The 17,134-nt window shown below is 48.2% G+C and overlaps 1 protein-coding gene across 1 annotated transcript; it reads left to right on the top strand.

Annotated features, from left to right (window-relative positions):
• The first annotated feature begins 2,601 nt into the window (after window positions 1-2,601).
• JOSD2 (Josephin domain containing 2) lies at window positions 2,602-16,165 on the top strand. Its single transcript, XM_088482074.1, has 4 exons — window positions 2,602-2,813; window positions 5,540-5,665; window positions 11,791-11,985; window positions 15,762-16,165. The coding sequence occupies exons 1-4, from the start codon at window positions 2,632-2,634 to the stop codon at window positions 15,871-15,873; spliced, it is 615 nt and encodes a 204-aa protein (XP_088338200.1). The 5' UTR covers window positions 2,602-2,631; the 3' UTR covers window positions 15,874-16,165.
• The last annotated feature ends 969 nt before the right edge of the window (window positions 16,166-17,134 follow it).

Below are 17,134 nucleotides of genomic sequence, written 5' to 3'. Positions count from 1 at the left end.
TGTGCCCCTATTATTGCTGTTTTTAGTGATGATACGCAGAATTACAGAGGTTATAAACCGATAATCTGCAGCTCTATGTGCCCCTATTATTCCTGTGTTCTGTGATGATACGCAGAATTACAGAGAGGTGATAAACCGATAATCTGCAGCTCTCTGTGCCCCTATTATTGCTGTGTTGTGTGATGATACACAGAATTATAGGGAGGTGATAAACCGATGATCTGCAGCTCTATGTGCCCCTATTATTGCTGTTCTGTGATGATACGCAGAATTACAGAGGTGATAAACAGATAATCTGCAGCTCTATGTGCCCCTATTATTGCTGTGTTGTGTGATGATACGCAGAATTATAGGGAGGTGATAAACCGATGATCTGCAGCTCTATGTGCCCCTATTATTGCTGTTCTGTGATGATACGCAGAATTACAGAGGTGATAAACAGATAATCTGCAGCTCTATGTGCCCCTATTATTGCTGTGTTGTGTGATGATACGCAGAATTACAGGGAGGTGATAAACCGATAATCTGCAGCTCTCTGTGACCTTATTATTGCTGTGTTCTGTGATGATATGCAGAATTACAGAGGTGATAAACAGATAATCTGCAGCTCTATGTGTCCCTGTTATTGCTGTGTTCTGTGATGATACGCAGAATTACAGAGGTGATAAACCGATGATCTGCAGCTCTATGTGCCCCTATTATTGCTGTGTTCTGTGATGATACGCAGAATTACAGAGGTGATAAACCGATAATCTGCAGCTCTATGTGACCTTATTATTGCTGTGTTCTGTGATGATACACAGAATTACAGAGGTGATAAACCGATCATCTGCAGCTCTATGTGCCCCTATTATTGCTGTGTTCTGTGATGATACGCAGAATTACAGAGAGGTGATAAACCGATAATCTGCAGCTCTATGTGCCCCTATTATTGCTGTGTTCTGTGATGATACGCAGAATTACAGAGGTTATAAACCGATAATCTGCAGCTCTATGTGCCCCTATTATTCCTGTGTTCTGTGATGATACGCAGAATTACAGAGAGGTGATAAACCGATAATCTGCAGCTCTCTGTGCCCCTATTATTGCTGTGTTGTGTGATGATACACAGAATTATAGGGAGGTGATAAACCGATGATCTGCAGCTCTATGTGCCCCTATTATTGCTGTTCTGTGATGATACGCAGAATTACAGAGGTGATAAACAGATAATCTGCAGCTCTATGTGCCCCTATTATTGCTGTGTTGTGTGATGATACGCAGAATTACAGAGAGGTGATAAACCGATAATCTGCAGCTCTATGTGCCCCTATTATTGCTGTGTTGTGTGATGATACACAGAATTATAGGGAGGTGATAAACCGATGATCTGCAGCTCTATGTGCCCCTATTATTGCTGTTCTGTGATGATACGCAGAATTACAGAGGTGATAAACAGATAATCTGCAGCTCTATGTGCCCCTATTATTGCTGTGTTGTGTGATGATATGCAGAATTACAGAGAGGTGATAAACCGATAATCTGCAGCTCTATGTGCCCCTATTATTGCTGTGTTGTGTGATGATACACAGAATTATAGGGAGGTGATAAACCGATGATCTGCAGCTCTATGTGCCCCTATTATTGCTGTTCTGTGATGATACGCAGAATTACAGAGGTGATAAACAGATAATCTGCAGCTCTATGTGCCCCTATTATTGCTGTGTTGTGTGATGATACGCAGAATTACAGGGAGGTGATAAACCGATGATCTGCCGCTCTATGTGACCTTATTATTGCTGTTCTGTGATGACATGCAGAATTACAGGGAGGTGATAAACCGATAATCTGCAGCTCTATGTGTCCCTATTATTGGTCCGGGCAGGGGCTCTATTAAACCAGCATTATATTGTACATGTTACACTGTACATGCTGCAGAATGTACCGGAGCAGGTCAGCATAGAATCTGCTTCATAGCGTCCATGGACCTGTGTGATAGGGGAGATGACTGTACCCAGATTTTGGAACCTTGGTCTTCCCATCCCGCAGGCGATAAAACTGGGCTATAGTGATCAAAGGTAATGACTTTGGGGGAGATGTATATGCATATGTACCTAAAGGTGGCCATACATCTGTGACGGATCGTCGCGATGCAGGGATGAGATCGGAAATTTCCGATCGCCCATCGGAAACTTCAGATCGCCTACCATCGATGTCCTGCGATCTGTCGACTGATCACAGACATTTGCCATGTTAAATGTCGGCGATTTGACAATCGCGATCATTTTTTGATCACGATCGGCAAATCCGCAAAGTCCAACATGTTGGACTTCTGCGATCCCATGATGCCGAGTTGCAGCATGGGGCCCATGATGCAATGAGTTATATTGGAGGGTCTGTATACATACTATACACACACATACATATATATATATATATATATATATATATATATTTATATATATATATATATTTATATACTGTACACACACATATATATGTGTGTGTGTATGTATATATGATACAAATACTGTCACTGTATATATATATATTTATAGTCAGTCAGTGATACATTGTTACTATATGAGGCCCCGCCCCCAGGCTCACACGTGTCCCGTCGCCCCGCCCCCCATGTGACAGGTTTCGGGTCACATGACCGGGTGGTTACATTACCAGGCGCCGGCTCCGGTCCCCGGTGTTTCCGGCCCTGAGATGGGAGAGAGTCCGCTGTTCCATGAGCGGCAGCGGCTGGAGCTGTGCGCGGTCCATGCCCTGAATAACCTGCTGCAGAGGGCGGAGATCACCCATCACCGAGCCGAGGAGATCTGCCGGGGGTGAGGGCTGCTCGGGGACGGGGGAAGGGAGAAGGGAGACTGTCTGTGGGTGATGGGGGGGGACTGGAGAGTGTCCGAGAGTGAGAGTGTCCGAGAGTGAGAGTGTCCGAGAGTGAGAGTGTCCTAGAGTGTGAGAGAGCTAGAGATACGGAGGGGCAGGAGAGTGAGAGAGATACGGAGGGGCAGGAGAGTGAGAGAGAGAGATACGGAGGGGCAAGAGCGTGTGAGAGAGATACGGAGGGGCAAGAGCGTGTGAGAGAGAGAGATACGGAGGGGCAGGAGAGGGGGAGAGATATGGAGGGGCAGGAGAGTGTGAGAGAGATACGGAGGGGCAGGAGAGTGTGAGAGAGATACGGAGGGGCAGGAGAGTGTGAGAGAGAGAGATACGGAGGGGAAGGAGAGTGTGAGAGAGAGAGAGATACGGAGGGGAAGGAGAGTGTGAGAGAGAGAGAGATACGGAGGGGAAGGAGAGTGTGAGAGAGAGAGAGATACGGAGGGGCAGGAGAGTGTGAGAGAGAGATACGGAGGGGAAGGAGAGTGTGAGAGAGAGAGATACGGAGGGGAAGGAGAGTGTGAGAGAGAGAGAGATACGGAGGGGAAGGAGAGTGTGAGAGAGAGAGAGAGATACGGAGGGGAAGGAGAGTGTGAGAGAGAGAGAGATACGGAGGGGCAGGAGAGTGTGAGAGAGAGAGATACGGAGGGGAAGGAGAGTGTGTGAGAGAGATACGGAGGGGAAGGAGAGTGTGTGAGAGAGAGATACGGAGGGGCAGGAGAGTGTGAGAGAGAGATACGGAGGGGCAGGAGAGTGTGAGAGAGAGATACGGAGGGGCAGGAGAGTGAGAGAGAGATACGGAGGGGCAGGAGAGTGAGAGAGAGATACGGAGGGGCAGGAGATTGTGAGAGAGATACGGAGGGGCAGGAGAGTGTGAGAGATACGGAGGGGCAGGAGAGTGTGAGAGAGATACGGAGGGGCAGGAGAGTGTGAGAGAGAGATACGGAGGGGCAGGAAAGTGAGAGATACGGAGGGGCATGAGAGTGTGAGAGAGAGATACGGAGGGGCAGGAGAGTGTGAGAGAAATACGGAGGGGCAGGAGAGTGTGAGAGAGAGAGATACGGAGGGGCAGGAGAGTGAGAGAGAGAGATACGGAGGGGCAAGAGCGTGTGAGAGATACGGAGGGGCAAGAGCGTGTGAGAGAGAGATACGGAGGGGCAGGAGAGGGGGAGAGATACGGAGGGGCAGGAGAGTGTGAGAGAGATACGGAGGGGCAGGAGAGTGTGAGAGAGAGAGATACGGAGGGGAAGGAGAGTGTGAGAGAGAGAGAGATACGGAGGGGAAGGAGAGTGTGAGAGAGAGAGAGAGAGAGATACGGAGGGGAAGGAGAGTGTGAGAGAGAGAGAAATACGGAGGGGCAGGAGAGTGTGAGAGAGAGAGATACGGAGGGGCAGGAGAGTGTGAGAGAGAGAGAGATACGGAGGGGCAGGAGAGTGTGAGAGAGAGAGAGAGATACGGAGGGGCAGGAGAGGGGGAGAGATACGGAGGGGCAGGAGAGGGGGAGAGATACGGAGGGGCAGGAGAGGGGGAGAGATACGGAGGGGCAGGAGAGTGGGAGAGAGTTACGGAGGGGCAGGAGAGTGGGAGAGAGTTACGGAGGGGCAGGAGAGTGGGAGAGAGTTACGGAGGGACAGGAGAGTGTGAGAGAGATGGGAAGGAGTGTGTGAGAGAGAGATACGGAGGGGAAGGAGAGTGTGTGAGAGAGAGATACGGAGGGGCAGGAGAGTGTGTGTGTGAGAGAGAGATACGGAGGGGCAGGAGAGAGTGTGTGAGAGAGAGATACGGAGGGGCAGGAGAGTGTGTGAGAGAGAGACGGAGGGGCAGGAGAGTGTGAGAGAGAGAGATACGGAGGGGCAGGAGAGTGTGAGAGAGAGAGATACGGAGGGGCAGGAGGGTAGACAGTGACTGTCAGTGAGAAAGGGGAACAGGAGGGCAAAGTGAGTGTGGATGGGGTCAGGACAAGCTGGATGGAGAGAGAGGAGGGGGAGTGGAGACTGTAGGAGAGACAGAGATTGTGGGAGACAGGAGACTGTCAGAGAGAGTGGGGGGCGGGACAGGAGACTGTCAGAGAATGAGAGGAAGGGAGACAGGAGAGTGAGAGAGGGAGGCAGGAGACTGTCAGAGGTGGAGAGGGGGGAGACAGGAGAATGTCAGAGGGAGAGAGTGATAGGGAAGACAGGAGAGTGTGAGAGAGCGGGAGGCAAGAGACTGTCAGAGGTGGAGTGGAGTGGAGTGGAGTGGAGTGGGGGGAGACGGGAGACTGTCAGAGAGATGAGTGTGGATGGGGTCAGGACAAGATGGCTGGATCTGTGGATTGAGGTTGGAGGCTGCTGGCGGTGATCAGGTTTCGGTTGTGTCTGTGAAGCTGAAATGTAAATACTTTCTGGTGCATAGAGTTGGGGAGAGGAGACGATGTGGCTGTAGTGGACACTAGTACATCGGTGGCGCAAGGCCTTCATGCTGGGCCCCAAGTAGGATTCCAGAACCTGTTATTGGGGCACTGTAGTTGTCTGATATTCCATACAGTCACCGTTCAACCAACACACACGAGGTCCCGGAACAAAAGCTCCTTAGACCAGAGTCGGTCATTTCTGAGCTCCTCGTGGATGTACAGGACTTTCCGTGCATTACGTGTCTGCCTAGTGATCGTCAATTAATGGGTTTTCCTTTCCAGGCTGTCTCCAAACTCCGTAATAAATCCACATCGCAGTTTCCTGGGCACCGGTAACTATGATGTCAACGTAATCATGGCGGCTCTGCAGACGCTGGATTATGCAGCTGTATGGTGGGATAAGAGACGGTGAGTGCCGGCTTCCATGACATCTGTTAACAGTGAATTTGGAATAAGACATAATAGGTTCCCCAGCACTTCATGGGCCGAGCTGCTGCGCTTACATTGGTTGTTTACGGTAGGCCAGTTCTGCTCGCAAATCCATAGGCTGCGAGCACAATCGGTCTTCCGTGATGTAATGCGCAAAGTGGGTGGACGCTGTTTTGACTGCAGCTGCGCTTAATTGTCTTGGCTCCTAAATATAATAGGGGATGTAGTCCGCATCCCGGCGTGCAGTATGCCGACACCCAAAATACCGGCACCAGAATCCCAACCGCCGGCTTGTCGAACTTATGTATCGGGTGTTAGGGGGAGGGTTAGGGTTAGGCACTACGGTGGGAGGGGTAGAGGTAAGGGTTAGACTTACCCTGTTCCTTATGGGTGTCTGTATTCTGACCAGCGGAATCCCGACTGCCGGGATCTCATACCCAAACCATATAATAGACACATTTCCTCAGTTATGTTGGGTTCACTTGATCAGAATCGTGTAGGTTTAAGCCTCAAAAATATAATCTGTATGAGGTGTGTGTACGCTGTATTACCTATTGCAGCCAGGTAATGTGACACCTAGTATACTGTATGAGGTGTATGTACGCTGTGTTACCTATTGCAGCCAGGTAATGTGACACCTAGTATACTGTATGAGGTGTGTGTACGCTGTGTTACCTATTGCAGCCAGGTAGTGTGACACCTAGTATACTGTATGAGGTGTATGTACGCTGTTACCTATTGCAGCCAGGTAATGTGATACCTAGTATACTGTATGAGGTGTATGTACGCTGTGTTACCTATTGCAGCCAGGTAATGTGACACCTAGTATACTGTATGAGGTGTGTGTACGCTGTTACCTATTACAGCCAGGTAATGTGACACCTAGTATACTGTATGAGGTGTGTGTACGCTGTTACCTATTGCAGCCAGGTAATGTGACACCTAGTATACTGTATGAGGTGTATGTACGCTGTATTACCTATTGCAGCCAGGTAATGTGACACCTAGTATACTGTATGAGGTGTGTGTACGCTGTTACCTATTACAGCCAGGTAATGTGACACCTAGTATACTGTATGAGGTGTGTGTACGCTGTGTTACCTATTGCAGCCAGGTAATGTGACACCTAGTATACTGTATGAGGTGCATGTACGCTGTGTTACCTATTGCAGCCAGGTAATGTGACACCTAGTATACTGTATGAGGTGTGTGTACACTGTGTTACCTATTGCAGCCAGGTAATGTGATACCTAGTATACTGTATGAGGTGTATGTACGCTGTGTTACCTATTGCAGCCAGGTAATGGGACACCTAGTATACTGTATGAGGTGCATGTACGCTGTGTTACCTATTGCAGCCTGGTAATGTGACACCTAGTATACTGTATGAGGTGTATGTACGCTGTTACCTATTGCACCAGGTAATGTGACACCTAGTATACTGTATGAGGTGTATGTACGCTGTGTTACCTATTGCAGCCAGGTAATGTGACACCTAGTATACTGTATGAGGTGTGTGTACGCTGTTACCTATTACAGCCAGGTAATGTGACACCTAGTATACTGTATGAGGTGTGTGTACGCTGTGTTACCTATTGCAGCCAGGTAATGTGACACCTAGTATACTGTATGAGGTGCATGTACGCTGTGTTACCTATTGCAGCCAGGTAATGTGACACCTAGTATACTGTATGAGGTGTGTGTACACTGTGTTACCTATTGCAGCCAGGTAATGTGACACCTAGTATACTGTATGAGGTGTGTGTACGCTGTGTTACCTATTACAGCCTGGTAATGTGACACCTAGTATACTGTATGAGGTGTATGTACGCTGTATTACCTATTGCAGCCAGGTAATGTGATACCTAGTATACTGTATGAAGTGTATGTACGCTGTTACCTATTGCAGCCAGGTAGTGGGACACCTAGTATACTGTATGAGGTGTGTGTACGCTGTGTTACCTATTGCAGCCAGGTAATGTGACACCTAGTATACTGTATGAGGTGTGTGTACGCTGTATTACCTATTGCAGCCAGGTAATGTGACACCTAGTATACTGTATGAGGTGTGTGTACGCTGTGTTACCTATTACAGCCTGGTAATGTGACACCTAGTATACTGTATGAGGTGCATGTACGCTGTATTACCTATTGCAGCCAGGTAATGTGATACCTAGTATACTGTATGAAGTGTATGTACGCTGTTACCTATTGCAGCCAGGTAGTGGGACACCTAGTATACTGTATGAGGTGTATGTACGCTGTGTTACCTATTACAGCCAGGTAATGTGACACCTAGTATACTGTATGAGGTGTATGTACGCTGTATTACCTATTGCAGCCAGGTAATGTGACACCTAGTATACTGTATGAGGTGTATGTACGCTGTGTTACCTATTGCAGCCTGGTAATGTGACACTTAGTATACTGTATGAGGTGTATGTACGCTGTTACCTATTGCACCAGGTAATGTGACACCTAGTATACTGTATGAGGTGTGTGTACGCTGTATTACCTATTGCAGCCAGGTAGTGTGACACCTAGTATACTGTATGAGGTGCATGTACGCTGTGTTACCTATTGCAGCCAGGTAATGTGATACCTAGTATACTGTATGAGGTGTATGTACGCTGTTACCTATTGCAGCCAGGTAGTGTGACACCTAGTATACTGTATGAGGTGTGTGTACGCTGTATTACCTATTACAGCCAGGTAATGTGACACCTAGTATACTGTATGAGGTGTGTGTACGCTGTATTACCTATTGCAGCCAGGTAATGTGACACCTAGTATACTGTATGAGGTGTATGTACGCTGTTACCTATTGCACCAGGTAATGTGACACCTAGTATACTGTATGAGGTGCATGTACGCTGTGTTACCTATTGCAGCCAGGTAGTGTGACACCTAGTATACTGTATGAGGTGCATGTACGCTGTGTTACCTATTGCACCAGGTAATGTGACACCTAGTATACTGTATGAGGTGCATGTACGCTGTGTTACCTATTGCAGCCAGGTAGTGTGACACCTAGTATACTGTATGAGGTGCATGTACGCTGTGTTACCTATTGCAGCCAGGTAATGTGACACCTAGTATACTGTATGAGGTGTATGTACGCTGTGTTACCTATTGCAGCCAGGTAATGTGACACCTAGTATACTGTATGAGGTGCATGTACGCTGTGTTACCTATTGCAGCCTGGTAATGTGACACCTAGTATACTGTATGAGGTGTATGTACGCTGTGTTACCTATCGCAGCCTGGTAATGTGACACCTAGTATACTGTATGAGGTGTATGTACGCTGTGTTACCTATTGCAGCCAGGTAATGTGACACCTAGTATACTGTATGAGGTGTATGTACGCTGTGTTACCTATTGCAGCCTGGTAATGTGACACCTAGTATACTGTATGAGGTGTGTGTACGCTGTGTTACCTATTACAGCCAGGTAATGTGACACCTAGTATACTGTATGAGGTGTATGTACGCTGTGTTACCTATTGCAGCCAGGTAATGTGACACCTAGTATACTGTATGAGGTGTGTGTACGCTGTGTTACCTATTACAGCCAGGTAATGTGACACCTAGTATACTGTATGAGGTGTATGTACGCTGTGTTACCTATTGCAGCCAGGTAATGGGACACCTAGTATACTGTATGAGGTGCATGTACGCTGTGTTACCTATTGCAGCCTGGTAATGTGACACCTAGTATACTGTATGAGGTGTATGTACGCTGTTACCTATTACAGCCAGGTAATGTGACACCTAGTATACTGTATGAGGTGTGTGTACGCTGTATTACCTATTGCAGCCAGGTAATGTGACACCTAGTATACTGTATGAGGTGTATGTACGCTGTTACCTATTGCAGCCAGGTAGTGTGACACCTAGTATACTGTATGAGGTGCATGTACGCTGTGTTACCTATTGCAGCCAGGTAATGTGATACCTAGTATACTGTATGAGGTGTATGTACGCTGTGTTACCTATTGCAGCCAGGTAATGGGACACCTAGTATACTGTATGAGGTGCATGTACGCTGTGTTACCTATTGCAGCCTGGTAATGTGACACCTAGTATACTGTATGAGGTGTATGTACGCTGTTACCTATTGCACCAGGTAATGTGACACCTAGTATACTGTATGAGGTGCATGTACGCTGTGTTACCTATTGCAGCCAGGTAGTGTGACACCTAGTATACTGTATGAGGTGCATGTACGCTGTGTTACCTATTGCACCAGGTAATGTGACACCTAGTATACTGTATGAGGTGCATGTACGCTGTGTTACCTATTGCAGCCAGGTAGTGTGACACCTAGTATACTGTATGAGGTGCATGTACGCTGTGTTACCTATTGCAGCCAGGTAATGTGACACCTAGTATACTGTATGAGGTGTATGTACGCTGTGTTACCTATTGCAGCCAGGTAATGTGACACCTAGTATACTGTATGAGGTGCATGTACGCTGTGTTACCTATTGCAGCCTGGTAATGTGACACCTAGTATACTGTATGAGGTGTATGTACGCTGTGTTACCTATCGCAGCCTGGTAATGTGACACCTAGTATACTGTATGAGGTGTATGTACGCTGTGTTACCTATTGCAGCCAGGTAATGTGACACCTAGTATACTGTATGAGGTGTATGTACGCTGTGTTACCTATTGCAGCCTGGTAATGTGACACCTAGTATACTGTATGAGGTGTGTGTACGCTGTGTTACCTATTACAGCCAGGTAATGTGACACCTAGTATACTGTATGAGGTGTATGTACGCTGTGTTACCTATTGCAGCCAGGTAATGTGACACCTAGTATACTGTATGAGGTGTGTGTACGCTGTGTTACCTATTACAGCCAGGTAATGTGACACCTAGTATACTGTATGAGGTGCATGTACGCTGTGTTACCTATTGCAGCCTGGTAATGTGACACCTAGTATACTGTATGAGGTGTATGTACGCTGTTACCTATTGCACCAGGTAATGTGACACCTAGTATACTGTATGAGGTGCATGTATGCTGTGTTACCTATTGCAGCCAGGTAGTGTGACACCTAGTATACTGTATGAGGTGCATGTACGCTGTGTTACCTATTGCACCAGGTAATGTGACACCTAGTATACTGTATGAGGTGCATGTACGCTGTGTTACCTATTGCAGCCAGGTAGTGTGACACCTAGTATACTGTATGAGGTGCATGTACGCTGTGTTACCTATTGCAGCCAGGTAATGTGACACCTAGTATACTGTATGAGGTGTATGTACGCTGTGTTACCTATTGCAGCCAGGTAATGTGACACCTAGTATACTGTATGAGGTGCATGTACGCTGTGTTACCTATTGCAGCCAGGTAATGTGACACCTAGTATACTGTATGAGGTGCATGTACGCTGTGTTACCTATTGCAGCCTGGTAATGTGACACCTAGTATACTGTATGAGGTGTATGTACGCTGTGTTACCTATTGCAGCCAGGTAATGTGACACCTAGTATACTGTATGAGGTGTATGTACGCTGTGTTACCTATCGCAGCCAGGTAATGTGACACCTAGTATACTGTATGAGGTGTATGTACGCTGTGTTACCTATTGCAGCCTGGTAATGTGACACCTAGTATACTGTATGAGGTGTATGTACGCTGTGTTACCTATTGCAGCCAGGTAATGTGACACCTAGTATACTGTATGAGGTGTATGTACGCTGTATTACCTATTGCAGCCTGGTAATGTGACACCTAGTATACTGTATGAGGTGTATGTACGCTGTGTTACCTATTACAGCCAGGTAATGTGACACCTAGTATACTGTATGAGGTGTATGTACGCTGTGTTACCTATTGCAGCCAGGTAATGTGACACCTAGTATACTGTATGAGGTGTGTGTACGCTGTGTTACCTATTGCAGCCAGGTAATGTGACACCTAGTATACTGTATGAGGTGTATGTACGCTGTGTTACCTATTGCAGCCAGGTAATGTGACACCTAGTATACTGTATGAGGTGTATGTACGCTATTACCTATTGCAGCCAGGTAATGTGACACCAGTTCTGGGATATGAGACTTGAGGTTACTGAGTTTCTTCTTGTTCACAGGTCCCTGGAGAGTTTGGTATTAAGTGAAATTTTTGGCTTTATCCTCAACATCCCGTCTCCCATCTCCTTGGGCTTCCTCTCTCTACCAATCACACGCAAGCACTGGATCGCTGTACGCCAAATAAACGGGGTTTACTACAACCTGGACTCCAAGCTGAAGTCTCCAGTGCGACTCGGAGGCCCCAGGGAGCTAAAGTAAGAGGCCGCTGTGCAGCGTTTATAATCTGTGGGCCTGGAGCCCTGCAGCGGCTGTGCCCCGTTCTGTGTCTCCCGCTGTGTCCTCCGCTGGCCGGGTATTAGTGTCTTCTACTTTCTGCTCCCGAGCAGCCGCCTACAGGGACATAAGTTCTGTTTCTCCTCACTGTGACAGCCGACCTGTACACAGGGCCGTAATTTACTGCAAACCCATCCAGGAGGGCGCTGGCTGTTACATCCTGGGATTTGCTTTGTGTCACGTGAGGATAAACTAGGTGTCTTTTATGTGTATTTTCTCTTGTCTCATAATTTTGCGAAGGTTTTATTTTGGTGCTGTGTTGGCAGGTGGTGGAGGCATTTACCTCAGATCTTATTACAGATGAGGGCAGGTGGTGGAGGCCTTTACCCCAGATATTATTACAGATAAGGGCCGGTGCCGGGGGCATTTACCCCAGATCTTAGTACAGATGAGGGCCGGTGCTTGGGGGCATTTACCCCAGATCTTAGTACAGATGAGGGCCGTTGCTTGGGGGCATTTACCCCAGATCTTATTACAGATGAGGGCCAGTGCTTGGGGCATTTACCCCAGATCTTAGTACAGCTGAGGGCCAGTGCTTGGGGCATTTACCCCAGATCTTAGTACAGATGAGGGCCAGTGCTTGGGGGCATTTACCCCAGATCTTAGTACAGATGAGGGCCAGTGCTTGGGGGCATTTACCCCAGATCTTAGTACAGATGAGGGCCGGTGCTTGGGGGCATTTACCCCAGATCTTAGTACAGATGAGGGCCGGTGCTTGGGGGCATTTACCCCAGATCTTAGTACAGATGAGGGCCGGTGCTTGGGAGCATTTACCCCAGATCTTATTACAGATGAGGGCCGGTGCTTGGGGCATTTACCCCAGATCTTATTACAGATGAGGGCCGGTGCTTGGGGCCGGCCACTGTATGCAGGTTATTAGTGATTGTCTCCTGGATTATGTCCTATATTTAGTTACACTACACTGTTTTATAGTCATGATTATCCCACGGAAGGCCGCTGCGGATGCCCATTATGCCTGCCTACATCCATGTGCATAGGTCGCCATAGTAACTTACCATTCTTACCACGGCTCACTTCAGCTCATCGTAGGGTTCAGTTCTCCCCTGGTGTAATATAAGGTGTGATAGGATTTCCATTGTGCATTTATTTATAGAGGAAGAGCTGGTAAAGGTGAGTGACCGGGGAATTTAGGTTGGCGCCTGTCTCACCGGGTGAGGTATATTTTCTCCTCATTCATCATTTCCACACTGATGAAATGTTGACCTAATTAGTTTGTCAACAAAAGGGTCTTGGTGATCTAGCGGTGGCTTACCTTGTACGGCAGCTCCAGTGGGGTCTACTGGGTCCAGCGGTAATGTCAGGATTTCCGGCAGTGACCAATCTTAAAGCCCTAACCCTCCACTTAGTATCTAACCCTAACCTCCCTTTAGTGCCTAAATAACCACCTCCTCCCGTAGCCTAACCCACCCTCTAGTGCCTAACCCCCCACCACCACCACAGCCTAACCCACCTTTCCCGCAGCCTAACTCTCTAACCCTCCTTCTAGTATCTAAATAAATTCTTCTCCTGGAACCTAGCCCCCTCACTCCTGCTTACCCCCACCCTCCCCCTAGTGCCTAACCACCCCCCCCCCCCAATCACAGCTTAATTCTCCCTCGCCACCCGCAGTCTGACCCTCCCACTACTGCTGAACCCCCCCACCCACCACCCTCCCCCTAGTGCCTAACCCCCCCCCCTCCCCCGTCGTAGCTTAATTTTCCCTCGCCACCCGCAGTCTAACCCTCTAGTGCAGTGGTGGAGAACCCTGGCACTCCAGCTGCCGTGGGACTACATATACTAGCATGCACTGCCAGAGTTTTGCTATTAGGGAACGCAAAAAACTGTGGCAGGGCATGCTGAGATATGTAGTCCCAAAGCAGCCAGGGTTTGCCACCACTGCTCTAGTGTCTAAATAAATTCTCCTTTTGGAGCCTAACCCTCCTACTACTGCTGTACCCCCAAACCCCCCTCCCCCACAGCTTAACTCTCCCTCCTAGTGCCTATCCTCCCCACCACAGCTTGACTCTCCCTCCTAGTGCCTATCCCCCCCACCGCAGCTTAACTCTCCCTCCTAGTGCCTATCCCCCCCACCGCAGCTTAACTCTCCCTCCTAGTGCCTATCCCCCCCACCGCAGCTTAACTCTCCCTCCTAGTGCCTATCCCCCCCACCGCAGCTTAACTCTCCCTCCTAGTGCCTATCCCCCCCACCGCAGCTTAACTCTCCCTCCTAGTGCCTATCCCCCCCACCGCAGCTTAACTCTCCCTCCTAGTGCCTATCCTCCCCACCGCAGCGTAACTCTCCCGCACCACCACAGCCTAACCCTAAACCTACAGTTCCTGCAGAATGTTGACATATTCAGTGTCACAATTTCAACAATGTTGACCTTATTGAGGAATTAAATTAAGGGAGAATCCATTTGCCTGACTCAATCTGCACGGCAGCAGTCTCGCACGAAAGTGTTCGCTACCCAATAGGGTCGCTCTTTTGAGTGAATTTGGCATTCGGCTGGCCGGGCGAAGGGTGCGAGACGGGCTGCCATTGCCGGCATTTGAACGCAGTGGCAGCAGCAATTAGCACCCGTTGTTGGCAATTGATTTCCCCCCTCTGACTGCATTTCGTCCCACCAGTGGGTGTATAGCGAGTCCAGGCGGAGCATGTGACGGGTAATGCGGACATGATGTATAGATGGTGTGTATACCGGGAGCGTGTGGTGTACGGCGGTGACTAGAATATTATGAGAATGCAGCCAGCAGTTCCCAGGCGTCTGCTTACATTCCTGGCTGCAGGTGTTACACTCACGTGTCCTGTTCCTGTATTGTGTCAGGACAGGTGATCCGGAATAGCTCCGATGTGTAGTCTCTGACACCTGCTATGCGGCATCTCAGGAATCCTGTGTGTGGGCGCGGTCTGACCTACTTCTGTCTGCATCGGATGTTGTGGGATAATTTGACTGTAAAAAATACTTTTACCTACTATAAATAGTCCCCAAAGCCGACGGTCACAGGTTATAATAACGCTGCTAGCGACCTTTCTGTGCAATGTTTTGCTCGGTAACAAAAATAGGGATGTCTAGTCCTGCCGCTCCCCGAACCGTCACTGCCGCGCTGTACTGTCCACTACACGTCCTGTGCCGTAGAAGCCACCTCTCCATGTCTTGCACTGATGAGAGCTAATAAGTCACAGTGACCTGACGGAAGGCGTAGTTTCATGGCTGCAAATATCAGTGACCTCGCCAAAATCTGCGCTGCTCCCCTATACGTGTAGATTTACACTGCAGCCACAGCCCAGAACTATATGCGGGTGCGCCGATTGTATTATTCACCATGTATAACCATATGGATACTGAAATGTGGCAAATATCCCTAAATGTAGAATGTAGTGCCCTGTTATAGCCTGCTGGTGGCGCTGATCTAGTCTTCGGGGGCATCAGTGTAACAGTGACACCGTCATAGTGAATTGGAGGATCAGCATTTATTTGTATACACAAGTGCTTTGTAGATAGGGACAACACCATAATACAACAAGATTGGATATTGATTGGCAGATAGAGGTAAGAGGGCACTGCCCATAAGCTTCGGGCATTAGATACATGAGGTCACATAGCGCGTGTTAGTCCAGCCCGATGGTAACGGTATAAAGCGATCAGCGTTGCAGTGTAGCAGGATGATTTAGTGACCGGTCTCTATTCTCCAACAGGGACTTCCTGCAGGACTGCATTTCCCGGGGCTCCTGCGAGATCCTGCTGGTGGTGACGCAGGCCGTGGAGGACGCGCGTCTATGGATCGATGCGGAAGAAAGAGTCACATGAGGTTATGGTTACTCAGACGCACTGAGCTCCTCACCCAAAGACTGTTAAGTTATAATAATACTGATTATTTATTCGGAAGCAAACCCCCCACCCCCCCTCTTCCAGCTCAGGTCGCCTCAGGTCGTGGGGCTGTAAATTAAGGGCAGATGTAACCTGACGTTCTATAATTATGCACTACTATTAATGCCTTAATGCTTGTCCTTTGTTTTTTTTTTACTGGCCATGAAGTTAATATATATTACGTCAAACCACTTTTATGCTAATTTTATTAAAGGTTATTTTATATAAGTGATATACCGTGATCTGCGTTTTGTGACACGCACACAGGAAAGTGAATTGCGTAGAAGATATTGTCATTGGGACAGTGACGAATTCTTTCTGGTGGAGCGGTCTCTATTTTCCTTTGCCCGGGACAAGGACTGGGCAGAGCCTGTTACAGCGGCGTCCAGGGACTGTGAACAGAGCACTGCCGAAACATTCCTTGTGCACTACACATAATTATAGTACATGAGACATTCCTATATTTGTGTTACTAGAGAACCATCGCACAATGCGAGCATCATCACATAATTACATACGTGTTACTCTCTATCTCCAGATGACTCTGTGGCTTGTACGAGCCGCCCTGTGATTCTTACTAATCTTTGCTGCTGGCTTCCTCCTGTGTCAGTCACCAAGGGCTATATATCATCCATACAGTTATTAAATTTCTGTGGCCCTGCAGTGTCTGATAATTGGTGATAACTGTATATATTACATTACTGGGGGGGCTGGGAAATGTGCTACGTGGGGGGAAAAAGCAGCTCGGAGCTTTCTATGGGGTCCCTGCATTTTCTACACCACTAGGAAGGACTGTTCTAGACTTCTTCTCTCCAAGGGAGCAGCTGATAAGTGCAGGTTCCCCCTTACCGTCATCTCAGACCGGCTTCATGGTATTTCCAGCAGATGTTCTGAAGGGGTTGGGTATGATATCCCCAGCGGGTGAAATGCTGATGCTGGAAGCCCGACATATCAGAATTCCGATGGGGCAGGTAAGTATAATAACCACACCCTTCTCCCCCTAACTCCCCCCTTCCTGCACCCTAAGTCTAAACCTCCTAGGTGGGGGGGGGGGGGGGGTCCCTAACCTCTTCCCGGTGGTGCCTAACCCTAACTGGGGGTGCCTAACCCTGGGCCAGTAAGAATATAGATGTATTTTTAAGTCACTTGTGGGGAGATGTAGATACACAACTGGTCACTGAGGTTCATTACAGACCCCTGG

Source organism: Taudactylus pleione, unplaced genomic scaffold (assembly GCF_031769625.1).
Source record: "Taudactylus pleione unplaced genomic scaffold, aTauple2 ptg000281l, whole genome shotgun sequence".
NCBI classification, from domain to species: Eukaryota; Metazoa; Chordata; class Amphibia; order Anura; family Myobatrachidae; genus Taudactylus; species Taudactylus pleione.
The sequence above is the reverse complement of the archived record's forward strand: the minus strand, read 5'-3'. Positions and strand labels throughout refer to the sequence as shown.

Excerpts from the sequence above, each read along its gene's own strand:
- JOSD2 (XM_088482074.1), top strand. The coding sequence starts at position 2,632 with ATGACCGGGTGGTTACATTACCAGGCGCCGGCTCCGGTCCCCGGTGTT. Across the intron at positions 5,666-11,790 it reads GTATGGTGGGATAAGAGACG|GTCCCTGGAGAGTTTGGTAT; the intron begins GTGAGTGCCGGC and ends TCTTGTTCACAG. Across the intron at positions 11,986-15,761 it reads GGAGGCCCCAGGGAGCTAAA|GGACTTCCTGCAGGACTGCA; the intron begins GTAAGAGGCCGC and ends ATTCTCCAACAG.